An 11,578-nucleotide genomic window follows, 5' to 3' on the forward strand; every position below is an offset into this window, starting at 1 on the left:
TGCGGTTCTGTAGCTAGTAATGAAGCAAAATACTTAAATAGGTTTGTATGAGCTGCTGTCTATATATACTCTTGTTCTTGTATTTTATTTTTATTTAATTATAATAATTATAAGTTAATATTATAGGCAATAAAACACATAATGAATTAGTAATATACTTAATTATATACTGATGCGGTTCTGTAGCTAGTAATGAAGCAAAATACTTAAATAGGTTGGTATGAGCTGCTGTCTATATATACTCTTGTTCATTGGCAGTTTAAGATCATTCCCAATTTCAGTAACAATCCAGAGCACTGTTCCCTTCGATAGGGGGTAACAGTGACAAAAATCTACATCATCCCAGGTTTCTAATGGCGGATGACATTGCCTAAATATTTTTGGTCACTCATTAACACATTCTCATATAATATTATCGTCTTCTTCATCGTCTCATTAATTAAAGTATCTCAATATGTTTAAATTCATCATTAGATAGTAATAAACGTATTTATCATAGTTTGATTTCTGTGACAAACAGCTGTTTCTATATAAATTACCAGCGGCCATCTTTTTAACCCTCCGATACTGAGTAGTTAACTTTTTTGCCTAATGGTTAGATATTTTACCATTGGATGCTCTTACCACGGATCAAAAAACGCATTTTGCTGATATTTAACTAATAGTAACGATTTTTTACCAATAGTTGAGTTAACTACGGATCAAAAAACCGGCCCTTAGTGTAGTACACTCTACCGAATACCGATAGATTACAATCTAACGGTTTTTACAATTTTACGTTAACATATCCATTAAAGTTCTTTCAGAAATGACTACTGCACTGACTCGCGCAAATCAATATTACAAGCAAAGTATGTGTGGACAGTGGACGTTCAGCGTTATCTACGTATTTTCAATTCATTTAAGTATAGCACAGACCATAAATAAATGAAACCATTTATATATACTTGGTCTGGAAGGGTTTTTTTTATAGATAATATATTTATCAAACAAATATTTAGGTAACAGCCACTTGAAGCATATTTATAATTTCAGGGATTTAGCTGCAATAAAAATCTATAGAATTTTCTTAAGAGTTTATTTTAGACATTCACTTTTGTGGTGCGCTCTGATTTGAGCTCTTTGAATCACGAATTGAAGCTGAACGTCTGCGCTTGATCTCTTCTTGGCGACGTACCTGTAAAATAATATAAATATTGCAGCCCTTTTTAACATCAAACATTGGCCAAATATCTAAAATAGTGCCTATATAGAATACATATTATTAGCTAATATTAAGGGTTAATTTGTGGCTGATTTAATACCTTTACTAACATCAATGGTAAGAAAAGGGGTAAGACACAGCACTTTCTATTACAGCTTGGTACAATTATTATAAATTGAAAGTTACAATTATATGGTACCAACTGTGAAATCACACAAAAAATAAAATACATCAGTGTATTCCTTAACTGATCAATTTGTAGAAAGTCAATCAATATTTCATTAGTTACCTTAGATTCCTTCTTTCTCTGAGCAAGCAACTTAGCATAGTCTGCTTCAGATGCCTTGCGTTTAGCCAGGCGTTTCTTCTTAAGGGCCAGACGGTGGCGTCTGCGCTGTAGAACCTCAGGTGTTACTAGCCTTTGAATCCTAGGAGCCTGTAAAGTATTGTATGTATATTAGATCTACTAGTTATTTTTGGTGTAAATAAAAATTGAGACTTCAACCACGATGCTTCAATAATCATTGATGAATTTCTGAAGAAACACTTATTTTTCATTTAATATTAAGCCTAAATTCATTTATTAGTTTTGAGTAGATTTGCTAATTATTTTATTGATTAGCCTAAATTAAAAGATTGTAGATATAGAGTATAATAAAATTTAAATGTTTTGCTCACTGTAAAAGTAGACAGACATGATATCTGAATCTTCTGCTCGGAGCTAATTTTATATCCCCTGGTCTAAATTGAACAAGTTATCATAACTTGACCAGAGAAATATGACCAGGGTAACTTACAAATTAAACAACATTAATTATGCTCACCTTGTATCTAGGTTTGGCATTTTCTTTGCCTTCTTTAGCAGGCAGGAGACGTTTTACAACATACCGCCGAACATCATCTTGTTTGGTCAAGTTAAATAGTTTGCGGATCTTGGAGGCTCTCTTGGGTCCTAGACGACGAGGTACATTTCCATCAGTAAGTCCAGGAATTTCCTTAAGAATAAAATAATAATAAAGTTACATTTCTGTACTAAACAATTTGTTCTTTAAGTCTCACAAATTTTCTTGTTAAAAATTTAAAAATTAAAAAGTTAAAAATTTTAAGCTGTCTGTTCCTCAAAATGGAATAACCACAACTATCAAGTTGTTGCATTTCCGGAGAACAATATAATATCCCCTGCCGCATATAATTACCCAAATTTGAAGATTTAGGAAACAGTAAGAACAGGGTAAAAGTTTGATCAATTGTTAGACTGCATAGAATGTTTAGGTTATAACATATGCTTTGACATTAATAGCAACTTACTTGAGCACCCTTGCGTACAATAACTAGAGCCAATACAGACAAGTTAGCATCAACAATGCAACCTCGGACTGATTTACGCTTTCTTTCTCCGTCACGACGTGGTCTGTAGCAAGAATGACCCTTGGACATCAATAAACGTACACGACCTGAAATAGTGAAAAACAAAATAATCCTTAATTAACTTTCCATCAAGTCAGGATGTCTGATATAATCAAACTAAATCATATATGACTAATACTATTCTACATACTAAGTAAGGTTATAAACATTAAACTTTAATTTTTGACACTATAAACATTAGACTTCGATTTAAATTTTACGTATTAAATAGAGATTGTTGAAAAACTTACTGTTTGTAAGAACTCCCTGTTTCATAGGGAAACCTTGCTTGTCGTTTCCACCGGCAACACGGAGTATGTAGCCCTTCCATTCGTCACCTAGTAGGTCAGCTTCGACCTCAGCACCCATACGCTTCTCATAGAAGATACGGAGCTTATGTTCATCTACCACTTCAAATAGCTTCTGGCATCCCGTTGCCGGGTACGAAACGTTTAACTATAAACAACAAAATCAGGTTAAGATGCTGCCACCACATCGTAAGTTTCCTGTTAACATAAATAAGCACTAGATTGATTAAGACCATGCCGCATTGTTCCTCTTCAGTTTTCACTAAACATTTGATAAGTAAAACTTAAGCATGATGATTGTAGGTCACTTCATCGCACTTTACCCAAAGTATCACAACACCTATTAAAGATATTCTTGTTTAATATAATAGTAAAGCTATAGAAGGTAATTCATTGGATAGTATTTTGTTTAATTTTACTTATATTTATTAATAAAAACATTTTTTGAGAACCTTCATGACTGCGGCTAGCTCCTTTGAACGTCAGCCATGAAAAAGACTCAACTGACAGATGTCAATACTTAACAGAGATAGTGGTTCATAGATTTCAAGTTTTGGTCTCACACAGATGATATCACAGACTACATTTTCCACAACAAATGACAAAACTTCTGTTGTACGATAATAATCAATATGCCAAATGAAATCATAATTTTTTTGTGCTTGAAAACATAAAGAAATCGATAATTTAAAAGAACAATGTCATTCAACAATAATGTTATTGGAGTTTTGATAATTTACACAAAAGATTCTACGAATGTCAGAATTTCACAATTTTAAAAATGACATTGACACTATTGACTTACGTCTGTAGTCTAATGTCAAATGTGTAATGTCTATTCAATTTCATAATTCATAGTTTTAAGATTTGTTTTTGTATTAATAATTAAAGTAAAATTGTCATCTCTTTATAACTTCCTTTAAAATGTCTGAATAAATTAATGCAATACCAAAGTTCCTCTTATCGCACACAGTCGTATCTGACGTTGATAGCTATATATATTTGAAGTAATAACAGTTTAAATCTATCTAACCTGCTAAATTATTACCATGAACAACGAAGAAAGTATTATATTAGCTAACCGGCAGCATGGAAAATACTTTATGCGATTTTTAAATGTTTTACCAGCGTCTCTTTCATCTCATGATACCACTAGGTACCTAAATTTAAATTATGTTTTTTATTTATTTTTTTGTAGTGAATCGACAAGGCTAATAATATGCGTCTAGGTGCCTAGTTATGGTCCTAAGTAGGACTCCTATGAGTAACATATGAATATTTTATTACAGTCATTTACAGTTTAAATGATCGTATTTTATATGTTCTGTGAAATGATCAGTATTTTTAATTAAATTTCAGGGTAACCATAGCATACTTTGCCGTGTCTGGACTAGATGTGTTAGGCTCCATTTCTACTATGTCTCTTGAACTTCAAAATAGGATTATACAGTGGATATATCGACTTCAAGTGCATCCAGATAAAGACAGTGAGTAACTTATTTAAACTCTTACTATTACAATTATATATCTCATCTTTTTTAATTTAATTTGTTTGAATGTGTTATCTATTTATACTGACAAAACAGTTATGTATATATTGTGTGTTAAGTAAGTTTTATTAGAATAGTTATGTTAAAACTGGATCTAGAGTTTTTGTTCTACTTGATATGTACTGACACAAATTGATATTTACATATAATAATATACCAGATTTATATAGGTTTGCATCAAAGAGGTACCTAAATTGTACATAGTTAAGATACCTAAACTATATAATGTAGTTTTATTTAATCTAAATATCCTAGGTACCATTTGTATAAGCAAGACTAAATAATCTCATTGGAAACAATGGATATCTAGAAACTAAATAAGTTGGATTCGCATTTTTTGCTGTTTGTACATTTACAAAATATTATCATATTTATTTTTAATACCATGGGTCCGAAAAAGATGATGTCTATTGAATCAAATTGTGATATCATTTTCTTATTGAACATAATCAGCTAAGGTGGTGTTTTGGGTGCTGGACCGGTTAATGACATTTTAATTCATGTCAGTGGGGTAAATTGCTTTGCAATATATATAATAATAAGCAATTTGACATATGAGAAACATTATAAAAGGAATTAAACTTGAGTTTGAGTTACTACTGTATATCCATTTTACATTTTAACTAAATGTGTACAGTGTGGGAACATAATTGTATAGGCCAGTCAATAACACTTCAAGGTAACTAAGAATAATAATATTTTAGTTATTTGGTTATCCTTCTATTTATATTAATGTTAATTACTGTATTATCATTATTAATTAAAGGCAAGTAACCAATTATTATCAATTACAATGTTGTGGTGTTGTTATAGAATGCTTTATGTTATATTACAGATTGTTTGATCTACATTTTTGGTAAAATTAAAGTATGTAACATAAGTATATAGGTTCAAAGGGTTCATACACTTTTAAAATAGAAATATGTTTAATCATAACCTTTATTATGGTTGCCTTGTTTGAACTGAGATATCCTACAGTAAACTTAATGTAAGTGTTTTGTCTGTCTTTATAACTTGGAAAAATACATTCATTAATTATATAGGAATAAAAAATGGATTGAGAGAATCTAATCTAGGAGCAGTGTTTACTCTGTGTTTAAGTGCAATTTTCAATTCAGAGGTTGTGTAATCACAAGTTCCTAGAACTAAAATTCTTATATATGTACCTACGGCTTGCTTATCTGCTACTTTTAATGGTCTAGTGAACAGGCTATCTCTTTCTTACAACTTAATTACTAACATTGATGAAAATATTGATAAATTTTACAACAATCTTCCTACTTACCGTAACTTTGTTTATCATTCACATAATGAGGTTTAAGTTTCTATTTAGTTTTAGTTATTATTATTATTTTTGCTAGCCTGCTTATGTTCTAATATAATTGATGGTATGGGTATATGTGTAAAATTAGTGATCTCATATTTTCTTGTATAATTTTATGGATAGGTTTGTATCTATGTGGGCCATAGCCAATTGCCTGCTCGCCTGTACGGTGAAGGAAAATATCGTGAAGAAACTGTCCGAAATCAGGCACATGTAAAAACACAACTAATACAGAAATTTGTCTGTCCCATACCCTATTCACGTGACTTCAAATGTTACGTGGAATACATTAAAATATAGTATATATTTATTATAAAACGTTATAAAACCTTAATGTCATGTAATTAAAGATAAGCTTCTGTAATGTTCTTATTTATCTTTTAATTAACTTAATTTTTTTAATACCTATGAGGACAGAGTAGCGTGATATCTTTTATGGTGGTTTAATATGTATAAACATACGTGAGGATATTTGAGTATGTCACGGTATCTACTGACGGTGTATTTACCGTTATGCTATTTTCGTTTTTGATAAAGTTTCACCTTAATTGCATTACAGATGTTTAACCTTTGTTATGACGATGAAAATAATTCTGCGCCGATTTACTGATAATTATAAATTTATTATTTACTAGCGACCCGCCACGGCTTCGCACAGTATTTAATTGGATAAGGATTAATGCTGTATTGGTTAAAATTGCTTCGAAAATTAGTCGTTATTTGTCGTAAAAAGTAAATGACAAAAAATGTTATTGTTGGATATCCATAAGAGATAGACATATACCTGTAGACCTTTTCAATGTGTTCAATACTTAGTACATTATTTTGATAAATCTCGTAGGGTTCAGCCTGCGTTTGCATTGTAAGCGGAAAAAATGTAATTACATATTTACGACATCACATTAGAAACCTCAAAAATAACAGTATTTCTCCAATATTTAATGGATGTTATAATACATATAAAGTATAAACCTTCCTCTTCAATCACTCTATCTATTAAAAAAAAAACCGCATCAAAATATCGCATCATATAAATTAAGTTAAAAGCCTTAAACTAATAAGCACTCTATTACCTAAGCCTTTATTAGGATAATATACATTATATATCATGTGCCAATGTCGTCAAGGACCTGTCCTTCCTTGCTTACTCTCTAAAAATATCTATTATACACCGAAATACATTTTTTTTTATGGCACGATTTCTTTGCAGAAGTTCATAGTATGACTTTTCATTCACTAAGAATCTGTACGCAAGCTTATGTGGAAAAGCACAAAAAGTTTCGAATTATATATATATGTATATACCTATTGAAATCTGTTTAATAATTTTCTTTACCATATTTTATGAGTAAGCTATGATAGATTAGCTAAGGTAAATTTGACAATTATTTTAATGAGAGTAGGTTCAGATATTAATAATTTATATTTTCAGCGGGTGACATGTCTGCCTGTGGGTTCCAAGGATCTTCAACTGTGAACATAGATTTCAACTCAAGGAATAAGTTGTATAGATGTGGCCATTTAGCGATGACTTATACCGGCCTCTGTATTCTACTGGCGTTAGGTGATGATCTTTCGAGAGTTAATAGAAAAGCAATTATTGAAGGCAAGTAACTATAAAAAGGTAGAATTTATTTCGAAGTTTATCGCACACTTTACATCTAAGTAACTAAGTAAAGGTCACCAATGAAGTAAGGACACACTGTCTATTTTATTTTAAATTATTCATTGAACTCTGAGGAAGGTTTTTATGTAGACAAAGATTGTAAAAAGGCTAAGTATATTAAGGCGAAACCTAGTTGGCAGAGCTAGTAATAATTAAAAAAGTATCGTTCTTTTTTGTACCAGTATGACGCTTTTAATATAAATTTTTTCAATATACTTAATAAGGTATATTATGAAATAAAAGAAATTTGACCTTCAATAGTTTTCATTACCAAAACAAGATATAAATGACGCTATATGACCTTGTATGTGTGTATATTAATTTTGGCTACCCGTCGCACTTCGTCGACCTCTGTTAATAATGAATGTATTTTTTGTTATTAGTACAATTAAACGTTACAATATAAAATATTGTATGTATATATATATAGTTATATACAGACAAAACCGTTTACGACGACATCGTTTCGAACAACATGCCGGTTATATTGACCAGAATCAAAGGTCCCGGCTGATTTCTATTGTATTAGGTACTTAATGACAACGTCATCGGCTGTTACGACTATCGGTTTTTACGACCAAATATGAGTAGTCCCTTCGATGTCGTTATAACAGATTTTTACTGTATATTTATTGATTTGGTCTTGATTAGGTTAGGTTTTGATCTTCCCTATCTTTTGCGTGTCATTCCGTCCTTTTTCACACCTAGAAAGGTTCTTCATTAGTCCTGTTGTTGTTTCCTGAAAACTGTCCTTTTGAAAATTGTAAATTTATTTAATTAAATTTTTCAGTATCCGATAGAGCCGCGCTTGAAAAATTCATGAGTCTTGTAAACGTCTGATGTCGAAAAATCTAGAAAACATTTCATTCAATCCGTCTTTGTAACAATATAAATCACCTTATGTTAATAATTATAACTTTAACTAGAAAATACATTAATCTCAGTTTTATTAATCATTATTTACAATTGTCTCAACGTCCTAGGTATCCTGTCATCTGTATATTTGTTGTGTGACATAAGAACTTTCATTCCACTGATATGATTTATAATCATATTTTTCTATAATCAATCTGAACTTGGTGTCTTTATTACGAAAATTAATAATATTTGTATTTTTAGGTGTAAAAGCGTTACAAACTGAAGAGGGTAATTTTGCTGCAACTTTATCGGGCTGCGAGTCAGACATGCGCTTCGTGTACTGCGCAGCGTGTATTAGCTACATACTGAACGATTGGTCCGGGTTCAATATTAAAAGGGCTACGGATTATATTCTTAAGTCTATAGTAAGTAATAATACAAATTCTCAAATGCCTTCCGTCTTGGCCACTGTTTTTTTATTTTTGTTTTATTCAAATTTCCCAATATCCCCGACTGTTGTGGTGCGGGACCTTATGTTATACACATATTTTGTACAAATATGAATATAGTAAGAAATTTCCTAATATATAAAAACATATATATATATTATTCCTATTCTATATTTATAGGCGAGTGGGGGCCCGTCGTCTCGCCTCCGCTACGCTCTTGTTATAGTGCGCGACGCTTGGCCACTGTTTGTTATTTCATGTTCATCGTTCGACCACCGACTATGCCTGTGAATGCTTGTTTCTATTTACGCAAGAGCTAACTAGTGGCTTCAGTTCCCTAAACTGACTCGAATCCCCGGTTGTGCACCAATGGACTTTCTTTCTATGTGCTCATTTAACATTCGCTCGAACGGTGAAGGAAAACATCGTGAGAAAACCGGCTTGCCTTGGACCCAAAAAGTCGTAGTAGACGGCGTGGGCCAGGCACAGAAGGGTGATCACCTACTTGCCTATTAGATTAACAAATAATCCTGAAAGAGAAACAGAAATCTGAGGCCTAGATCTAAAAAGGTTGCAGCGCCACCGATTTTATTTACGCATTACACAATTTACACTTGCTATTTCGGCCAAGAAAAATAATCTCAATTACATTAATTTTTTTGAGAATTGATTAAAATTTACATTGACATAAAGTTATTGGTGTTTTAATATGAACAAATTGCAGGGGTACGACTACGGAATTGCACAATGCCCGGAATTGGAGTCACACGGCGGGACAACATTCTGTGCTTTGGCAACCCTGAGTCTAACGAACCAACTAGACCAATTATCAGAGGCCCAAATCGAGGGTCTTAAAAGATGGCTTCTTTTAAGGCAAATAGACGGTTTTCAAGGGAGACCTAATAAACCGGTTGACACCTGCTACAGTTTTTGGGTTGGGGCGTCCCTAAAAATTTTGAACGCATTGCATTTATCGGACTATGCGAATAATCGTAGTTATGTGTATGAAACTCAAGACATTGTTGTTGGGGGATTTTCAAAATGGCCGGACACGTGTACGGACCCGATGCACACGTATTTGGGCTTGGCCGGACTGAGTCTTATTGGTGAGAGTGGTTTGATTGAAATTGTACCTACGTTGAATATAAGTAAAAGGGCGCACGAGCATTTAAAGAAATTGCATGAACAGTGGGCAAGTTCATAGTTTTAATAATATGTATTTTAGACTGGTTAGGAGATTTTTGACGGGTTAATGTATTTATTTAGAATCGTCACGTTATCATCGCGAATTAGAAGATGGTCTGTGCGGAAATTATCTGAGATCTGTGGTCGCAGCAATGCTATATTACCATGAAATAGTCGTCGTTATAGTGTGACAGTAATCATTTTGAAACAAAATTTAATGATGCGTAGCGAAAAGAACTATTTAGTTAGTAAATAATTATAATTCGTTCGAATAGCTGCCACACTGGTTGTCTTTCCGCACAGACTAGTAATATTTGATTTAAATATTTTAATATGGCAACATTAACAATCGTACTACGAATAACAATACGATAGGAATGTAAAATATCCATTAAACGTTATCATCAGCTCTGGGTTTTATAAAGTAACAAACTCGAGTCTTCGAAGAATGTTTACGAGCCGAATAATTTTTTTCATATAAATATTTTAGAGGAAATATTTTTTTACACTTTACACGGTAGTTTAATTTTATACGGGATACTTAGGATTTTGTAATTACAATCTAATCCCACAACTGACGGTTTAAATCTAGTCGGTATGTCAGATTTTGCGCGTGTCCAAGACGTGTCTCTGGTAGACAATAGATTTTGACATTTATTTTTATCACATAATATCTTAAATATTATGTCGTTCATGTTGGTATAGCACATAGCTACAATACGCCATATAATTAAAAAAATACTTTGGATATTTTTTCAAAATATTTAAGACAACGTTTTTGCAGATTGCTTTTATATTATTGTCATTCTGAACGTGATTTGTGCGATGCTGTCGATCTCCTAACCAATGTAAAAATCCCGGTGCTGCCATAAAATATCAGTGTTGTCAGTCCACAATAAAATTTTGCCTACACGCTCGATTAATTGTTGACTCATGTTATATTTTGCAATTGTTAGTACTTAAAGAGTTTAGATATTAGCTAGGTGCTAAATTATATCGTAGATATGCGAACAACGATTTTTTTTCGACTTTCAGAGATTCATTTTCTTGAGATAGTTTAAGTCGTGCCATATGTGACGGGCATTTTAAGGAAGTATTTATAAATTGCACAAATTTTAGTGTAAATTATACAAGTTTTATTATAGTGCAAAATAAATTGCTAAATATATATAACGCACAGGGTGTCAATCAATTTGTAATTTAAGTGTGCATTTTAATATTGAATACATATTTTTGAATGTTCTAGAATAGGAAATTGGTTTATGGTACACATTATTTGGCTAATATATAATTTATGTACTTTAAAATTTGGTCCTAAAAAAATAATATTATGTCTTAAAAATGTTAAAAATGCCATAAGCATGTTTAAAAAAAAGTTTTGATTCCATATTCGTATGAATATATATATATTTTCTATAGTCATATCTGTTAGACATTAACAGGAATTGTTTGACAGTTTACAGAATTGTTATTTTGTATGACTGTCACTTTCCAATAAGTAACAATAAAATAAGACAAAAGCTATTATGTGTTGCACATTCTTGATCTTAATGTCATTCAATTTGTTTGACAAATTTGTTGCTCTAGTTACCATTTCTTTATTAAAATAGCCGTAAGAGTATTCCTA

The 11,578-nt window shown here is 31.7% G+C and overlaps 2 protein-coding genes across 3 annotated transcripts; one reads left to right on the forward strand and one right to left on the reverse strand.

Moving 5' to 3' along the window:
* Positions 1 to 1,061: 1,061 nt before the first annotated feature.
* Positions 1,062 to 3,521, reverse strand: LOC125050128 (40S ribosomal protein S6). Its single transcript, XM_047649744.1, has 6 exons — positions 3,372 to 3,521; positions 2,863 to 3,067; positions 2,513 to 2,658; positions 2,029 to 2,199; positions 1,494 to 1,640; positions 1,062 to 1,177 (listed from the first exon to the last, which is right to left on the reverse strand). Exons 1-6 carry the CDS (start codon positions 3,375 to 3,377, stop codon positions 1,091 to 1,093), a joined length of 762 nt encoding a protein of 253 aa, XP_047505700.1. The 5' UTR covers positions 3,378 to 3,521; the 3' UTR covers positions 1,062 to 1,090.
* Positions 3,522 to 3,727: 206 nt separating this feature from the next.
* On the forward strand, positions 3,728 to 11,076 carry LOC125050127 (geranylgeranyl transferase type-1 subunit beta). 2 transcript variants are annotated; one of them, XM_047649742.1, is made up of 5 exons: positions 3,728 to 4,075; positions 4,279 to 4,406; positions 7,226 to 7,399; positions 8,579 to 8,742; positions 9,491 to 11,076. In XM_047649742.1, the coding sequence occupies exons 1-5, from the start codon at positions 3,969 to 3,971 to the stop codon at positions 9,968 to 9,970; spliced, it is 1,053 nt and encodes a 350-aa protein (XP_047505698.1). In that variant the 5' UTR covers positions 3,728 to 3,968; the 3' UTR covers positions 9,971 to 11,076. The 2 variants fall into 2 exon arrangements, with proteins under 2 accessions (XP_047505698.1, XP_047505699.1); XM_047649743.1 differs by lacking the exons at positions 3,728 to 4,075; positions 4,279 to 4,406 and adding an exon at positions 5,027 to 5,148.
* The last annotated feature ends 502 nt before the right edge of the window (positions 11,077 to 11,578 follow it).

Source organism: Pieris napi, chromosome 6, assembly GCF_905475465.1.
Source record: "Pieris napi chromosome 6, ilPieNapi1.2, whole genome shotgun sequence".
Lineage (NCBI taxonomy): Eukaryota > Metazoa > Arthropoda > Insecta > Lepidoptera > Pieridae > Pieris > Pieris napi.